A 17,793-nucleotide genomic window follows, 5' to 3' on the forward strand; every position below is an offset into this window, starting at 1 on the left:
AAGGAGTTAATCAGCACCAAATGGTATTACAATAAATGTTAAATGACTTAAGAACAAGAAGAAAAAAATAAAAAATATAAATATGTAAAGGGGATAAATCATAATGGAAAAATACAATTAAAAAGTTTCAAAGGATGCTCAGCATCACTAGCCATCAGAGAAATGCAGATCAAAACCACCATGAGGTACCACCTCACACCAGTCAGAATGGCCATCATAAACAGATCAACAAACAACAGGTGCTGGCGAGGCTGTGGAGAAAAGGGAACCTTAGTACATTGTTGGTGGGAATGCAGACTGGTGCAGCCACTGTGGAAGGCAGTGTGGAATTTTCTCAAAAAGCTGAAAATGGAACTGCCTTTGGATCCAGTGATTCCCCTGCTGGGACTATACCTTAAGAACACCAAAACGCCAATTCAAAAGAACCTATGTACCCTAATGTTCATAGCAGCACAATTTACAATAGCCAAGTGTTGGAAGCAACCGAAATGCCCATCAGTAGATGATTGGATCAAAAAATTATGGTACATATACATAATGGAATACTATGCAGAAGAAAGAAAAAAAGAACTACTAAACTTGGCGACAGCATGGATGGAACTTGAAAGCATTATGCTAAGCGAAATAAGCCAGGGGGAGAAAGACAAATACCATATGATCTCACCTATAAGCGGAACCTAACCAACAATACAAAGATGCAAGGAAAATAAGACCAGCAACACTGAAAGGAAAAGAAATCAACAGAGACAAGAGGGAAGGAGGGAGGGGGGAGGGGAAAAGGAAGGGAAGGGGAAAGTCAAGGAACATATAGCAAGGACTCGTGGACAAAACCAAAGGGGAAGAGCTGAGGGAGGGAAGGAGGGAGGGGGCAAGGAAAAGTGGTGGGGAGTAGGTAGAGACAAATGTATTTGAAAAAATAAATTAAAATAAATTTTTTTAAAAAGTGTAAAAAAATAAAATAAAATAAAATATTTTGCAAAAAAAAAGCTTGAAAATATATATAAATAAAGAAGTCAAGAATGTAGATGAAATGTGCAATATGAGCAAGGTTTACCTGTCATCTATAAACTTTGTCACCTAATGATGCACAATACACTTTTTAAATTAAATCCATGTAATAATTTTGTACATGCAATATTTTAAGCAATAAACACACGTCAATACACTTAATAAATTTAAAAACTAAAATATATGTTTTCTGATTAGAAAGAAATTAAATATAGGGAAAGATGGCGGAGGAGTGAGTGGGAGTCACTCTGACCTCCCCCTCCCAAGACCAAACTGGAATTGTGACTAAATAGTGGAGTAATCACCTGGAAAACAATGGAACTATAGTGAGAGAGGAGCCTTGGAGCCCCGGACAGACAGTGGATTCAACTCTCACACATGCCAATGGGTGAGAAGTGCTGTGGAAGCTCGAGAGGGTGGGCTGGGTGCCCACGGGCACTAGCACCAGAGGGACATTGAAATGGCCAGTTAGCTCCCCTCGAGAAGAACGGGTCTGAATCATAAACAGGGACCTCTAAACTACAGCAGCTAAAACCAGGAAAATACAAACAAAACACAACTCCAAAAAGCTTAGGGGCGCTCTCTGCCAGAGACAGGTGGCTGGGGATGCAGAGAGATTTAAAGGGCCAATGCAAAAATTGCAGTGGCAGCCACCCTCCTTGATCTCTGGGTAGAGGCAGCAGCAGGGTGGGCTGGTGCCTGGCAAAAGATTGGTGAGGAAAACTTTGTGATGAGAACTGAGACGGCAGCCGGTGGAGCCCCGGTGACGGCGCGCCTCCCACTCTGCAGCTACCATCTCACTCAGGCATAAGGGAATCAATTAACCTGCCTTCTGGCGCTCCGCACGCAGCTTGTGGGCATGTGAGCTGCCGGGCTAAGAGCAGACTGGCTGGGAGCGCCTTGAGGAGAGACTGGAGACGGAGGCGTTGGGGAAAAATCGGGAGGAGGAACGGGGGAGTCCCGACACCCCTCCCCATTCTGTAGTCTCCATTCTGGGCAGGCAAAGTGCGCCCCCAAAGAGGCAGAAGTGGGGCATGCAGGAACCAGACTGCCCGCGATTGAAACGCAGGCTGCACAGGTTGTGGATCCTTGGCCGAAGGGGGTCACAGAACTGCCCAGAGATCCCTGAAGAGAGACTAGAAACGGAGGCATTGGGGAAAGAACGGGAGGAGGAACCGGGGAGTCCCGACTCCTTCTCCTTGCCGTAGTCTCCATTGCACAGGAAGAGGCCACACCCCCAAAGAGCCAAAAGTTGAAAAGCACACATAGACACCCCAAAAACACCCAGAGCAGGCGTGCACACTTGGGCCAAGTGACTGGTGAGGGTAGGCGAGCGTGTGTGTGACCCGCGCGGGCTGGGGAACCCTTCCACCGGCCCGCAAGGCCTCCCACAGATTGGCACTGATGGGGCCTGAGAGGGAGTGCACAGATTGGCGAGGGCAGGTGTAAATCGAACCACGCGGGCCGGTGAGTGCAGAGCAGTCCGCAGAAATAGTGGATCCCGGGCCAAAGGGGTCACAGAGCTGCCCAGAGTCCCTGGAGGAGAGACTGGAGACAGGATTAACCTGCGAGTCCTGGAGCTGACTTCCTGCCATTTCCGTAGTCTCCATTTTAGGCAGACAGGCAATGCACTCAAAGAGCCAAGAGCGGGGAAAGCACACAATAGAAGACACTAAACTGACCAGTGAGGGGGTGCCCGCCAGCCTGGGGGGCCAGACAAGTACAAGAGGTCGAGAAGCACCCTGGGCTGGGGCGAGCACACGCAGGCCCAGGCGGGTGGGGAATCCTGCCAGGCCAAGGAGCGTGATCAAGGAGCCAGCGTAAAAGCGCAAAGCAATCCACAGAAATAGTCGATCCCTGGCTGAAGGGGTCACAGAGCTGCCCAAAGCAGGAGTCGGACACAGACGGTAGACTCCTGGAAGGCTCAAACAAATGACCCAAGGTCATATAGGGTCAACAACTGACATGATCAGAGGCAGGCGCACAAAGAATAGTAAAGGGAAAAATAAATAAATAAACAAACAAACAAATAAATAAAAAGACCTGCCTACTACCATAGAAGTTTAATCCACAAAGTCAGGAAATCTACATGGCCCAAATGAAGCAGAGTAAAAATAAATAAATAAATTACTTAACAGACTCTCACAAATATGGGAAGAAAAAGTAGTTCTCCCCAAATGAGTGGAAAAGGGGACTCCCCACAGACAGAGCTAAATGAAATAGAGGCAAGGGAAATATCAGATATGGAATTCAAAACAATGCTTCTAAGGAAGCTCAATGAGCTCAGCCAACTCAAAGAGAACTATGAGAAACTGCAGAGAAACTATCAGGATCTTACAGCAAACTATAGCAACCTGGAAAACGACATAGAAACTATCAAAAAGACACAAGAGGATATGAAGAATACCATTTCTGAATTGAAGAACACAGTAGACAGAATCCAAAGCAGGCTGTATGAAGTCAAGGATCGAATCGTGAGATGGAGGAGAAGGTAGGAAAAAAGCTCCCAGAAAGAACAAGAAATGGAAAAAAGACTCAAAAAGAATGAGGAGGCATTTAGGGAAATGCAGGACAACCTGAAACACATTAATATCCATATAATAGGGATACCAGAAGGAGAAGAAGAGGAGCAAGGAATAGAGAACCTCCTCAAAAGACTAATGATGGAAAATTTCCTTAATTTGAAGAGAGAAAGGGTCTCATGGATCCAGGAGGCACAGAGGGCCCCGCTCAAGAGGAACTCAAGGAGGTCCACTCCAAGACATATCATCATTAAAATGGCAACTATCAAAGACAAGGAGAGAATCCTCAAGGCAGCAAGGGAGAAGGAGAAAGTAACATACAAGGGGGCCACAAAACACCTACGAGCTGAATTCTCAACAGAAGCACTACAAGCCAGAAGGGAATGACAACAAATATTCCAAGTGATGAAAACAAGGGCATACAACCAAGCCTGCTCTACTCAGCAAGGATCTCAATTAAAATAGAAGGGAAATATGGAGATTCCCAGACAAAAGAAGGCTAAAAGAATACATCTATACCAGACCAGCACTCCAAGATATGCTCAAAGGACTGGTTTAATAAGATGAAGGTAAAGAGTGAGAAAGAGAAAAACAAGGTACAAAGAGAAAAAATGAATAAGTTTCTATAGTAATAACTCTCAATGTAATGGACTAAATGTCCCAATCAAAAGACACAAGATAGCTGAATGGATAAGAAAACATGACCCACACATATGCTGCCTACAAGAGACCCACCTCAGAGCAAGAGACCTACACAGATTGAAAGTAAAGGGATGCAAAAAAATATTCCAAGCAAATGGGCAAGAAAAAAGGCCGGGGTTGCCATACTTGTATCAGACAAAGTAGATTTCAAAACAAAGGCCATAAAAGAGACCCAGAGGGGCACTTTATAATTCTTAAAGGAAGAATCTATCAAGAAGACATAAACATTGTAAACTTATATGCTCCCAATATAGGAGCCCCCAAGTATATAAGGAAATTGTTGGACGACTTCAAAAAAGATACAGATAGCAAAACACTGATAGTAGGGGATTTCAACACCCCACTGTCAAAAATGGACAGATCTTCCAAACGAAACATTAATAAACATATTGTGGAGCTGAATGACCCACCGAATCAAATAGACTTAACTGACATATATATAGAACCTTACATCTCAAAGAAGAAAATACACATTCTTTTCAAAGGCTCATGGCAGTTTTTCAAAGATAGACCACATGATAGGACACAAAGCAAGCCTCAGTAAATTCGGGAAAATTGAAATAGTACCAAATATTTTCTCGGACAACAAGGGCTTGAAACTGCAAATCAACCTCAAAGAGAAACTTCAAAAACTTGCAAACTCATGGAGACTGAACAGTACACTATTAAACTATGAATGGGTCAATAATGAGATAAGAGAAGAAATCAAAAAATTTCTGGAAACAAATGAAAATGAAGAGTCAACAATCTAAAATCTATGGGACACAGCAAAGGCAGTCCTGAGAGGGAAGTTCATAGCAATACAGGCTTACCTAAAAAAGATAGAAACATTTCAAATAAAAGACCTAACACTACAACTTCAACACCTGGAGAAACAACAACAAATAAATCCCAGAGCAAGTAGAAGGAAAGAAATAGTCAAGATTAGAGCAGAACTGAATGACATAGAGACAAAAAGAACAATTCAGAGGATCAACCAATCCAGAAGCTGGTTCTTTGAAAAGATAAATAAAATTGACAAGCCTTTAAGCAGACTCATCAAGAAAAAAAAGGAGAGGACCCAAATGAATAATATCAGAAATGAAAGAGGAAAACAACTGATACCACAGAAATACAAAAGATTGTCAGAAACTACTCTGAACAATTATATGCCAAGAAATTTGAAAACCTTGATGAAATGGACAAATTTTTAGAAAAGTATAATCTTCCAACACTGAAGGCGGAAGAAACAGAAAGTTTGAACAGACTGATAACAGCTGGGGAAATTGAAGCGTCATCACAAAACTCCTGGCACACAAAAGCCCAGGGCTGGACGGTTTCACAGGAGAATTTTACAAAACATTTAAGGAAGAGCTAACCCCTGTCCCTCTCAGACTATTCCAAAAGATCCAAGAGGAGGGAAGACTCCCAGACTCTTTCTATGAGGCCAGCATCACCCTAATCCCAAAACCAGATAAAGACCCTACCAAGAAAGAAAACGACAGGCCAATTTCACTGATGAACATAGATGCTAAAATCCTCAACAAAATATTTGCAAACTGCATCCAGCAATACATTAAAAAGATTATCCACCAGGATCAAGTGGGATTCATCCCAGGGATACAGGGGTGGTTCAATATACGCAAGTCAATAAACATAATACATCACATAAATAAAAGAAAAGACAAAAACCACATGATCATCTCGATAGATGCAGAAAGAGCATTTGATAAGGTACAGCACCCATTTATGATCAAAACACTCAGCAAAATGGGAATAAATGGGGCATTCCTCAATTTCATAAAGGCCATATATGAAAAACCTACAGCCAACATCATACTCAACAGGCAAAAACTAAAAGCTTTCCCACTAAGATCGGGAACACGGCAAGGATGTCCGCTTTCACCGCTTCTTTTCAACATTGTATTGGAAGTCCTAGCCACAGCGGTCAGACAACAACAAGAAATAAAAGGCATCCAAATAGGAAAGGAGGAAGTAAAGCTATCATTGTTTGCAGATGACATGATAGTGTACATAGAGAACCCTGTAGACTCTACCAAAAAACTAGTCAACCTAATTAGTGAATTTGGCAAAACAGCAGGATACAAAGTCAACATTCAGAAATCAAAGGCATTTTTGTACACCAGCAGTGAAGTAGAAGAAGAAATCAGAAAAAAAATACCATTCAATATAGCAACAAGAAAAATAAAGTACCTAGGAATAAATTTAACCAAAGAGGTAAAAGTCCTGTACGCAGAAAACTATACAAATTGAGAAAGAAATTAAGGAAGACACAAATAAATGGAAGCATATACCGTGCTCATGGATTGGAAGAATTAATATCATCAAAATGTCCATACTACCCAAAGCAATTTATAGATTCCATGCAATCCCTATTAAGATACCAATGACATATTTCACAGAAATAGAACAGACATTTCAAAAATTTTTATGGAACCATAAACGACCCTGAATAGCCACAGCAATTTTGAGAAACACAAAGTAGGAGGGATCACAAAACCGGACATCAAACTCTACTACAAAGCCACTATACTTAAAACTATCTGGTTCTGGCACAAGAACAGACCCGTAGACCAGCAGAACAGAATAGAAAGCCCAGAAATAAGCCCAGGTCTCTATGGGCAACTAATATTTGACAAGGGGGCAGAAGCATAAACTGGAGCAATAATAGCCTCTTCAACAAATGGTGTTGGGAGTGCTGGACGGCTACATGCAAAACATTGAAATTGGATCATCAGCGGACACCATACACAAAAATAAACTCAAGATGGATAAAAGACTTAAACAGAAGTCGCAACACCATCAAAGTCCTAGAGGAGAACATTGGCAGGAAACTCTCAGATATCCCACACAGCCATTTTTTCACTGATATGTCTCCTAAAGCAAGGGACACAAAGGAAAGAATAAACAAGTGGGACCTCAGCAAAATAAGAAGCTTCTGCACGGCTAAAGAAAACATCAGCAAAATGAAAAGGGAGCCAACCATTTGGGAAAATATATTTGCTAATGATACATCAGATAGAAGTTTGATCTCCAAGATATATAAAGAACTCACTCAACTCCACTCCAAGAAGACAAACGATCCAATCAAAAAATGGGCAAAGGACCTGGGCAGACGCTTTTCCAAGGAGATACAGAGGGCCCAGAGACATTTGAAAGGATGCTCAGCATCACTAGCCATCAGAGAAATGCAGATCAAAACCACCATGAGGTACATCCTCACACTGGTCAGAAATGCCATCATAAACAGATCAACAAACAACAGGTGCTGGCGAGGCTGTGGAGAAAAGGGAACATTAGTACATTGTTGGTGGGTATGCAGACTTGTGCAGCCATTGTGGAAAGCAGTGTGGAATTTTCTCAAAAAGCTGAAAATGGAACTGCCTTTGGATCCAGTAATTCCCCTGCTGGGACTATACCCTAAGAACACCAAAACGCCAATTCCAAAGAACCTATGCACCCCAGTGTTCATAGAAGCACAATTTACAATAGCCAAGTGTTGGAAGCAACCTAAATGCCCATCAGTAGATGATTGGATCAAAAAACTATGGTACATTTACGCAATGAAATACTACGCAGCAGAAAGTAAAAAAGAATTACTAAATTTTGTGACAGCATGGATGGAACTAGAGATTTATGCTAAGAGAAATAAGCCAGGGGACGAAAGACAAATACCATATGATCTCACCTATAAGTGGAACCTAACCAATAATACAAAGATGCAAGGAAAATAGGACCAGCAACACTGAAAGGAAAAGAAACCAACAGAGACAAGCGGGAAGGGGGGAGTGGGGGAAAAGGAAGGGAAGGGGAAAGTCAAGGAACATATAGCAAGGAGTCATGGACAAAACCAAAGGGGAAGAGTTGAGAGAGGTAGGGAGGGAGGGGTGAAAGAGGGAGGGAGTGCGCAAGGGAAAGTGGTGGGGAGTAGGCAGAAACAAATGTATTTGAAAAAATAAATTAATTAATTAAAGAAAAAAAGAAAGAAATTAAATATAAAATAAAAAATTACAAATCACCAATTGTTTGTAAATTAAACAACAAGAATGTCAATATCCCAAGTTTAAAAAAGAGATCAAAAAGGAAATTTGAAAATAAGTAAATTGAATTTAAAAAATAAATAAAACAAAGTGGGGAATATAATTTTTAAATGCATTTATATATTAAAATGTATAACAGAAAATATTCTGTCAAATCAGTGGTCTAAATTACCACATTATGAATGTATGAGGAGAAAATAAAGTTTTCTTTACAATTAAAGATGGTACAATATTTGCAAATAAATGTAATACATCACATAAACAAAAAGAAAGACAAAAATCACAGATCATATCAATAGATGTGGAAAAAGCATTTGATAAGGGACAGTTCCCATTTATGATAAAACTGTTCAGCAAAGTGGGAGTAAAGGGGACATACCTCAACATAATAAAGGCCATATATGAAAAACTTACAGTCAACATCATACTCAATGGGCAAAAACAAAGCTTTCCCACTATGATCAGGAACAAAACAAGGATGTCCTCTTTCATCACTTAGTATTGAAAGTCCTAGCCACAGTGATCAGACAAGAAAAATAAATAAAAGGCATCCAAATTGGAAAGGAGGATGTAAAACTGTCATTGTTTGCAGATGACATGATAGTGTACATAGAAAACCCTACAGACTTCACCAAAAAAATACTCAGCCTAATAAGTGAATTTGGCAAAAGAGTGGGATACAAAGTCAGTAGTCAGAAATCAAAGGCATTTTTGAGCATCAACAATGAAATATCAGAAATCAAGAAAAAGAACCCATTTGCTATAGCAATAAGAAAAATAAGTACCTAGGAATAAATCTAACCAGGGAAGTAAAAGACCTGTACTCAGAAAACTATGTAACACTGATGAGGGAAATAAGGGAGACACAAATAAATGGAAGCATAAACTGTGTTCATGGATTAGAAGAATTAACATAATCAAAATGTCCATACTACCCAAAGCAATTTATAGATTCAACATAATTTCTATTAAAATACCAATTAATACCAATGATATATTTCACAGATATAGAACAAACATTTCCAAAATTTATATGGAACCATAAATGACCTCAAATAGCTGTAGCAACATTGAGAAAGAAGAACAAAGTAGGAGGGATCACAATATCTGACATCAAACTATTTTACAAGGTCACTGTAATCAAAACAGTCTGGTACTGGCATAAGAACAGACACATAGATCAATGGAACAGAATAGGGAGCCCAGAAGTAAACCCATGTCTCTATGGTCAATTAATATTTGACAAAGGGGGCAGAAGCATAAAATGAAATAAAAATAGCCTCTTCAATGAATGGCATTGGGAGATATGGACAGCTACATGAAAAAAAAAAAAGAAAGAAATTCGACCACCAACTTATACCATACACAAAAATAAACTCAAGTTGGATAAAAGTCACAACACCATAGAAGTCCTAGAGGAGGACATAGGAAGGAAACTCTCAGATATCCCACACAGAAATATTTTCACCAACATGTCCCCTAGAGCAAGGGACATTAAGGAAAGAATAAACAAATGGGACTTCATCAAAATAAGAAGCTTCTGCATGGTTAAAAAAATCAACAAAATGAAAAGGGAGCCAACTGTATGGAAAAATATATTTGCCAATGATACCTCAGACAACGGTTTGATCTCCAAAATACATAAAGTACTTCCATGACTGCACACCAGGAAGACAAACAATCCAATTAAAAAATGGGCAAAGGACCCAAACAGACACTTCTCCAAGGAGGACATACAGAGGGCCCAGAGACATATGAAAGGATGCTCAGCATCACTAGTCATCAGAGATGCAAACTAAAACCACAATGAGATTTCACTTCACATCAGTCAGAATGGCCATCATAAACAAATCAACAAACAACAAATGCTGGCGAGGTTGTGGAGAAAAGGAAAGCCTAGTACACTGTTGGTGAGAATGCAGACTAGTTCAGCCACTGTGGAATACAGTTTGGAATTTCCTCAAAAAACTAAAAATGGAACTGCCTTTTTACCCAGCAATTCCTCTGCTGGGATTATACCCTAGTTCAAAAGAATTTATGCACCCCAATATTCATAGCAGCACAATTTACAATAGCCAAGTATTGGAAGCAACTTAAATGCCCAATAGTAAATGAGTGGATCAAAAAAAAAAAAAAACACTATGGTACATTTACACAGTGGAATACTACACAGCAGAAAGAAAGAAAAAGCTATTACCCTTTGTGACAGCATGGATGGAACTGGAGAACATTATGTTAAGTGAAATAAGCCAGGCGGTAAAAGACAAATACCGTATGATCTCACCTACAAAGTGGAACCTAATCAATAAAACAAACAAGCAAGCAAAATATAAACAGCAACAGTTAAATAAAAAAAATTAAAAAATAAACTGACAATAATCAGAGGGGAGAAGGAAGGGGGTAATGGGAGAAAAGAAGGGGCAGGATCATCTAGGAACATGTATAAACGACCCATGGAGAAAACCAAAATGGGGAAGGATTGAGAGTGGGAGGTGGGGGTGGGTGGGGCAGGGGAAAGTGGTGGGGGGAAAATGGAGACAAATGTATTTGAACAACATTAAAAAATTTTAAAAATATATAAAAAAGAAAAAATATTTAAAAAGAAACTATAAAGAGAAAAATAAATACAGTAAGCACACAACACAGAAACACACACACTCACATATGCATGTGCATACACAAGTAAACACACAAAAGGAACTATATAAGAGCAAAATCAATTATATAAAAAGGTTAAAAATAGCTAAATTAATAAAGCAATATAGCTGATTCTTAAAAAAAAATCAATAAATTTACCCAACATAACTAAATTGACAAAAAAATTTAAAAGAAAATTACCAAGATTGGAAATAAAAGAGAGGAAATTACTATGAGTACTGTAGAAATAAAATAAATTCTAAGGATTATGATGACTAACATCATGTTTACAAATCTGGCAAATTAAAATGGACAAATATCTATAAAAAATATATTATCAAAAAATTAAGTAAAGAAATATTTAAAAATAAAATAAATGTAATACAAGTTAAAAAAACAAATCTTAAACTTGTTCAAAAAGAAAGGCCCAAAGTCAGATGGTTTCAATAGCAAATCTCTTGAATAATTAAAGAAATAATAACAATTCTTCATAATTGTATATTCATAAAAATACAGAGAGAGGAGAAAAATCTCATCTCATTCTAAGAAAAAAACCTCTTTGATCATGAAAAGGTATCTCAAAAATGTTCTAAGCTAGATCACAGATATGAGGGCCTATAGATGGATCTTTTCTCCATAGTCAAATTTTTGCATTGCAATTGATACATTAATTTAAAAATAAAACAAGATTTTTCCTTGTTACTCATTCATACAGTTATTCCTATAACCTCTGAAATGTATGCAGGAAAATTTTGCTGCAAGACCGTGGGAACCTCAGTGTCACCACCAGAAACAGCCCAGCCACACAGCAGAGCAAGAAACTTAATCCTTATTTTTTTCAAGTTCAGATGCTGGGGTTTCTTCCCAAGTCTTACCTGCAGCATCTCCCTTGTTGACCCCTGCAACCGATGCTCCAGATCTGAGATGAGATCTCTCAACAACTGGCTCTGCTGCACCTGCTCATTCTCAGACTGTTCCAGGACATGGAGAATCTCTCTCTTTTCCTTCTCCAACTTTTGCAGTTCTTTTTGCTCCTTATTGTACAGGATGGCTCTCAGTTGTTGAAAACAATCCTGGATACTTTGGGTCTCATTTTTTATTTGATTCTTCAGGAATGAGAAAGACAGAGAGGGACTCAGGCTATCAGGCAGAGACTGGGAGCCAGAGAAAAGAAGTACTTGATGTGGAAGTTCTCACAGGGAAGGGAGATGGAAGCAGGGGAGCAATGCTTGGGGAAGCTGATTTTTCCTATTACTTTTTCTTCATCACATTCCAAAGTAATGGCCTCAAATTTGCACTATTCAGTCCAACCCTGAACCAAAATGGGACACCTGGGTGTGGCTCAGCTTTCGCACAGCTGCCCAGGACAGTCATGCCTCCTGCATTACTCCTCAGCCCAACACCCTCGGCCTTATATTGAGAACCAGGAAACAGAATCCTGAGACATTGGTAATTGTTTTCCGCTGGAAGAGTTAAAGGCTCAAAATAATGACAAAAATGAACACAGAAGTCACTAGCAATCCTTACCAGAGAGTCTCTCTAAGAATAGCTAACCTACGAATATCTGTGTTAATTTGTGACAGGTTCATTTTCAGTCTCACCTCTCTCATGAAAAGGATAAAGAATGATTAATCAATGACTCTGGACATATCAACTCTCAGGAAACAGAAGAAAAGGAGCTCCTTGGGACTAAGACTCAATGACCTTCCCAAATCCTTGTCTAACTCCCTCAGGAAGAGTCTCCTCCTACCTCCCAGGAAGTTCTCTCCTCTCTGATGTCAGCTTTCAATTTCTCAGCTTTCCGCTCTTCAGCCTTCAGCCTTTTCAGAGCTGCCTGGAGTTTCTCCTATGAGGAGGAATCACACCAGAGTCAAGCTATGGGCTTTCTCAGCATCAGAAAAGAGGACAAATGGGGACAAAATCAGACTGAAAACTGAAGAAACTATAGTATACAGTAACTATGAAACAGTAATTAGAATCTGTGACTTCAAGGAAACATGATGTGGTGAATATTTTCTCTAAGACTCAGGTGATAGAAATCACCATTTCCATGTGAGGAGAAGACTGATTCTCTGTGTCCTAGAAGAAGAAATGTGATCCTGTAGTAAGGAAAAAATTTAGTGTCGGTCAATCCACCCACCTGCCCACTTACCCCTCCTGTTCAAAGGGGCAATGACAGCTTTGCTTGGACACCAAACCTCCACCTATTAGCGCAAGCTGTAAAAAGCTTCTACTTTTGGTTTTTAGTCTCCATGTCATTTTGTAGTTGTGTGGAATGCACAGAAATGTCCTTCAGGCTTTGGAAGGTAAGCATAGGAAGAAATGTGATCCCAGGCCTCAAGAATACATTGGTAAGGAAATTAGAAACAAATACAAAGTAAAGATTTACCATCAAGTGCTATTTTCTGCCCAGACTTTCCTCCATCCTGTTACCTGGTACTCCTGGGCAACCTCCTCCATGAGGAACGTGTGGTGACCACGATGCTTCTGAGACCGCTCGCAAAGCCAGCAAATGAACTTCCCATCCTCCTTACAGAAGAGCAGGAGCTTCTCTCCATGGTGCACACACAGATCTGTCTTTTCCTCCTCCTCTGGGTTCAACTTGACATTTTGAAGCATCTCCACTATGTTGGACAAATGCCGATTAGGCCGCAGGTTCCCAGGCTGATAACTGATTCGGCACACAGGGCAGCTGCTCTCTTCTCCTTGGCTGATCAAGGACTCCTTATTGTTTTTAGTGATACAGGCTTTGCAGAAGCTGTGCCCACAGTCCAAGCTCAGGGGTTCTTTCAGGAGCTCCAGGCAGAGGGGGCAGGTCACCTCCTCCTTCATGTTCGCCAGGACTTCTGAAGCCATAGCAGCTGCTCCCCTGTTCCTATTTGTTCTGATGTCCAAAATTTCTCTTGCTCACAGATCCTGGCCTGATGGAAAGGGTTAAAAAGGAACAGAGTAAAAAAGGTAAAAATAATTGATGTTAATTGTGTGGAAATCAAAGTGGGCAGAAACCAAAATTGAAGGGAAAAAATAAGGGAAGCAAGGAAAGAAGTTGGAAACCTGGAATAAAGGTTTTGCATAAAAATTTCAAACACTTAACTTCTGGCTTATCTCAAATGACAAATTACAACCTTATATATGAAACTGTTGTTATTTTAATTATTTTACTGAAAAAACTTGATCTGACATTTTTCCTACCAAGATCTTTGTATGACCCACTATCACTGTTGATTCGTCTTTCCTAAGCCAAACACGTACTCAATGATAAAAGCACCAAACCACTCGTGCTTCCTGGCTTTTATACCAGCTCCCCTCTCAGCGTGCAGTGATGGCACTGGTATAGTAGGACTCACTCTCTTCCTGACATGTTTGTTTATCGGAAAAGTCTGCTTTGATTTTATTGTTTACAGTTTAACCATTGTCATCCCTTGTTGAACATTTATAGCTTCTCCTATTATCATGACATACTATGTGACAATGTCTTTGCATACATGACAAAAGTAAACTATCAGATGAGCACATAGAAATAGTGAGTGCATTTAAAAAAATCATTATCTTCAATATACAGAGTTGAAATGAAACTAACATATTTGGGATATCCCTCTTCAGATAACAATTCCTACACGACAGAGTCAACCAATGACAAACTGAGGTAACATCATTGACCTCATTAATAACCAAATGGCGGAAGGTGTGGTAGTGAAGGGATACAGACCAGCTAGGAGGTTTCAGAGAGACTCGTACTTGTAAAGAATGAAATTTCAGCTTGGCCTGGAAGTATGCCAAGGACATTTACAGGAGGCAAAATGTGTGTATGAATGTGGATGGTAGGAAGGGAGACATATAAATATACTCGCAGGATTCAGTCACATATCTAAGAATAGAGAAACACAAATGAAATTAATGTTGGTTTTGAGAAAAAAAGTCTCAAAATATTAGGAAATATGATTCAACCAGTTATCACAGACAATGAATTACATGCTAATAACTGGACTAATATTCATAAACACAAAGATTACTTTAAACAGAGGGCTTAAACCACTAGGACCTTGACATTCACCTGGAAATAAAGAGTAAATTAAACAATCAGTTATATATATATATATATATATATATATATATATATGCAAATGACATGATGTGAAAAACACTAAAAGAGAGGTGCACATTTCCTCAATAATCGGGACAGATAAAGAAAGGGTTGCCCAACAATTTCAACTTGAAAACATAACGGTTGAATGGACCGATGAAAAAACTGAGGGAGAGAAAAAAAGTATTAGGTAAACGAAAGGACCTGTTTATGGAAGATATATGTCACCTCGTCTTAGTTTGTAAATGCTAGTATGACTGGTGTGCAGAAAACTGCCAGGTCTTTGATATCATGTGGCCTTCAGTGACCATGATATATGGCATTTCCCCAATATGTACCATTTAGGTATTCTTTTCCAGGAACAAAAGAAATTACCCATATTTTCCCACCAGAGGCCACAGGGAATATAATTAGCTCTACACTTTATGGGCTGTACAATGTTAGTGGATGTAGCTGAAAGAGGGGTTCTATGAATAGTTACCTCATAGGGTGATCTGATCATAAATTCCTAACTGGGCAAGTCACCCCTCAGGCATATAACTTCTTTACTGAAAGGATTATCTTTGCCTTAAGCAAGACCTGTGCATTGTTTCTGTGCATTTAGGTTTAGCACACCTTTGAAAGGCCTCTTTTGAAGCTTCTTAGAAGTGAGGCCACCCTCAAGAGAGCACACAATTGACTATCCTGTAATTCCTGCCTTTCTTTTGCCAACTTTTGTGTAATCTTCCTTACCATCTTCCTTAAGTTAAAAGAAGGCTAAAAGAAGCTAAAAACTGCTTTTCTACAAAGTATTTTTTTCAGTCTGCTGTGGTTGTGTTTCCAGGCACATCCTCTGTTTGGCTCAAATAAATCTTTTTAAAAACTCTACAAGTTTTGCCATTTTTACTTTGACCGTAGAATTTGGAAGGTGAGTAGGATGCATGCACCATTGCCCAGGGGAGAAATGATGACAAGTTCCAGGACAAGGAGATAAAAGAAGTCAAGAGCAGGGGATTAGAGTAAGACATACCATGAGGTAAAAGAACAGGAGGGGAGTTAGATATGTGGAAATGAAAGGTCAACATCAGGTCTGGGTTCTTTATTCCTGTAAAGGTAAAATTAACTTACTCGTCTAGTAAACTGGTTTTGTTGTTGCTTTTTCGGGGAGGGGGAGAGTAGTGGGGGTAACCTACTGGGTTACAATAAAGTGGAAGGTCAGCTGACTTGCAAGGCCACATCACAGATAGTAAAAATGAACAAATGTGTAAAATGCATTTGGGCTACAGAGACTTTACATAGACCTTAAATGCCAGTTAGCATAGACCTTAATTTTCATAAGTGGCATGTAACTCATAACTTACATGTTTCTTTTAGGCTCCTGGAAGTTGTGTTCATGGGCTTTTTGAAGGTAATTGGTCCTTTATAATCACTAGGCTTACATAAACCATGCTAGTTTGGTTAGTGACAAAAATGGTACCAGTTGTTAACTGGTAGACCTTGGTTCGGCAGCCTAGGTACTTGATTTCTGGCTAAGAGAAGCATTCAGAACCACAACTCAAATTATAAACAAAAGTTTATTTAGAAAATCACAGAGGTAGAAGAAGGGAACCATAGGCAAAATGGCTCAGGAAACAAGTTACAGAGGCAAAAGTAGGGCCCTTGGAGCTTAGGGGAGAGAGAGAGAAGAGAGACATGTGCCTGGAGAGATGAAAGAAGGGCAAAGGAAAAAAGGTTCAGGCCTGTCCAAAAGAGAGATAAAGATCCCTGGAAAAGAAAGAGGCGGGGAAAGCCTCAGGCAAGCTCCATAGAGAGCGAGCCTCATTGGGCCCCCGTTCCTGAGGGCTTTTTTCTGAATTCTCAGCTGAGGATCTCAATAGAATATTCATCAGCTTTCTTGGTGTGTCTCCTCAGGGTCATGTTTTCCACACATTGATCAGCACTAGAAGAGAGGGGTCATTAGTCATTGCTGCCAGTCCTAATGTCAGCCATGGCATTGCTCTGCCTGGCCTTGCTCCCTTTCTGGGCGTGGAGCTGAAACACACCTGAGGCCTAGGTACTATTTCCAGGGGTTAGGGCACGATCATGCAAGAGATAGTAGTTTCGCCCTTGCTAGGCATCTGGGCTCTCCACCCTGGTGATCCTTTATACCTGGCCCATCATTCCTACTCTGCTCATGCTCATCTTACTGCCTACTACAATTTCACACATATATAGTCAGTCTGCTTCTTAGAAGACAGAAGAGACAGGAATAAAGTACCACCTGCATCTGTAAAAGACATCACTGAGATCACACCCAAAGAACCATGCCAGCATGTCCTGTCTCCTGTTCTCTATCCCCACAGCCTACCCATCCTCCACAAGATGGAGTCAAAAATGAAAACCAAAATTAATTTTAGATGGTAATAAAGAACAAAAAGCATGTATTTGAGGAAAAGGAACTGCAGCCTAGAGATACAGATTCAGGTAGCAACATTAATTGTGTTTCCCTACACAAAGGGAAGGCCAAACTCTGTAAGTCCAAGTTCTACCTAAAATTCCATTTAGATATGTTTTATGTAAATGAGATATCCAAGTAGCAGAGTTTGGTCTGGGGTTATTCCCTGTACACAGAGCAGATGAGAAGCACCCTCTCAGCAAATAACTTTATCACAGTCTAGTTAGGTTATATTACACATCCCCTTCTATTTTTTTACTCTCTCAGCCTAACTTTCCTTCAACACACGCTCATCACTTTTATGATTCTTAATCACTTAGGATGAGTTTCATCATTTCCTTGAAGACTCTAATGAAAACCACCTTCCCACACTGAGACCTAATCTAC

The 17,793-nt window shown here is 39.9% G+C and overlaps 1 protein-coding gene across 1 annotated transcript in view; it reads right to left on the minus strand.

Moving 5' to 3' along the window:
* Positions 1-17,793, minus strand: part of LOC129076445 (tripartite motif-containing protein 5-like) — a 51,800-nt gene that overhangs the window by 15,814 nt on the left and 18,193 nt on the right. The window contains 3 exon segments of the mRNA XM_054580613.1: positions 11,785-12,015; positions 12,660-12,755; positions 13,343-13,811. Of these exon segments, the coding sequence (XP_054436588.1) occupies positions 11,785-12,015; positions 12,660-12,755; positions 13,343-13,811 (796 nt within the window).

The sequence above is a fragment of the Pteronotus mesoamericanus genome, unplaced genomic scaffold, assembly GCF_021234165.1.
Source record: "Pteronotus mesoamericanus isolate MK-2021 breed Mesoamerican mustached bat unplaced genomic scaffold, CSHL_Meso_final contig_591, whole genome shotgun sequence".
Taxonomy (NCBI): Eukaryota; Metazoa; Chordata; class Mammalia; order Chiroptera; family Mormoopidae; genus Pteronotus; species Pteronotus mesoamericanus.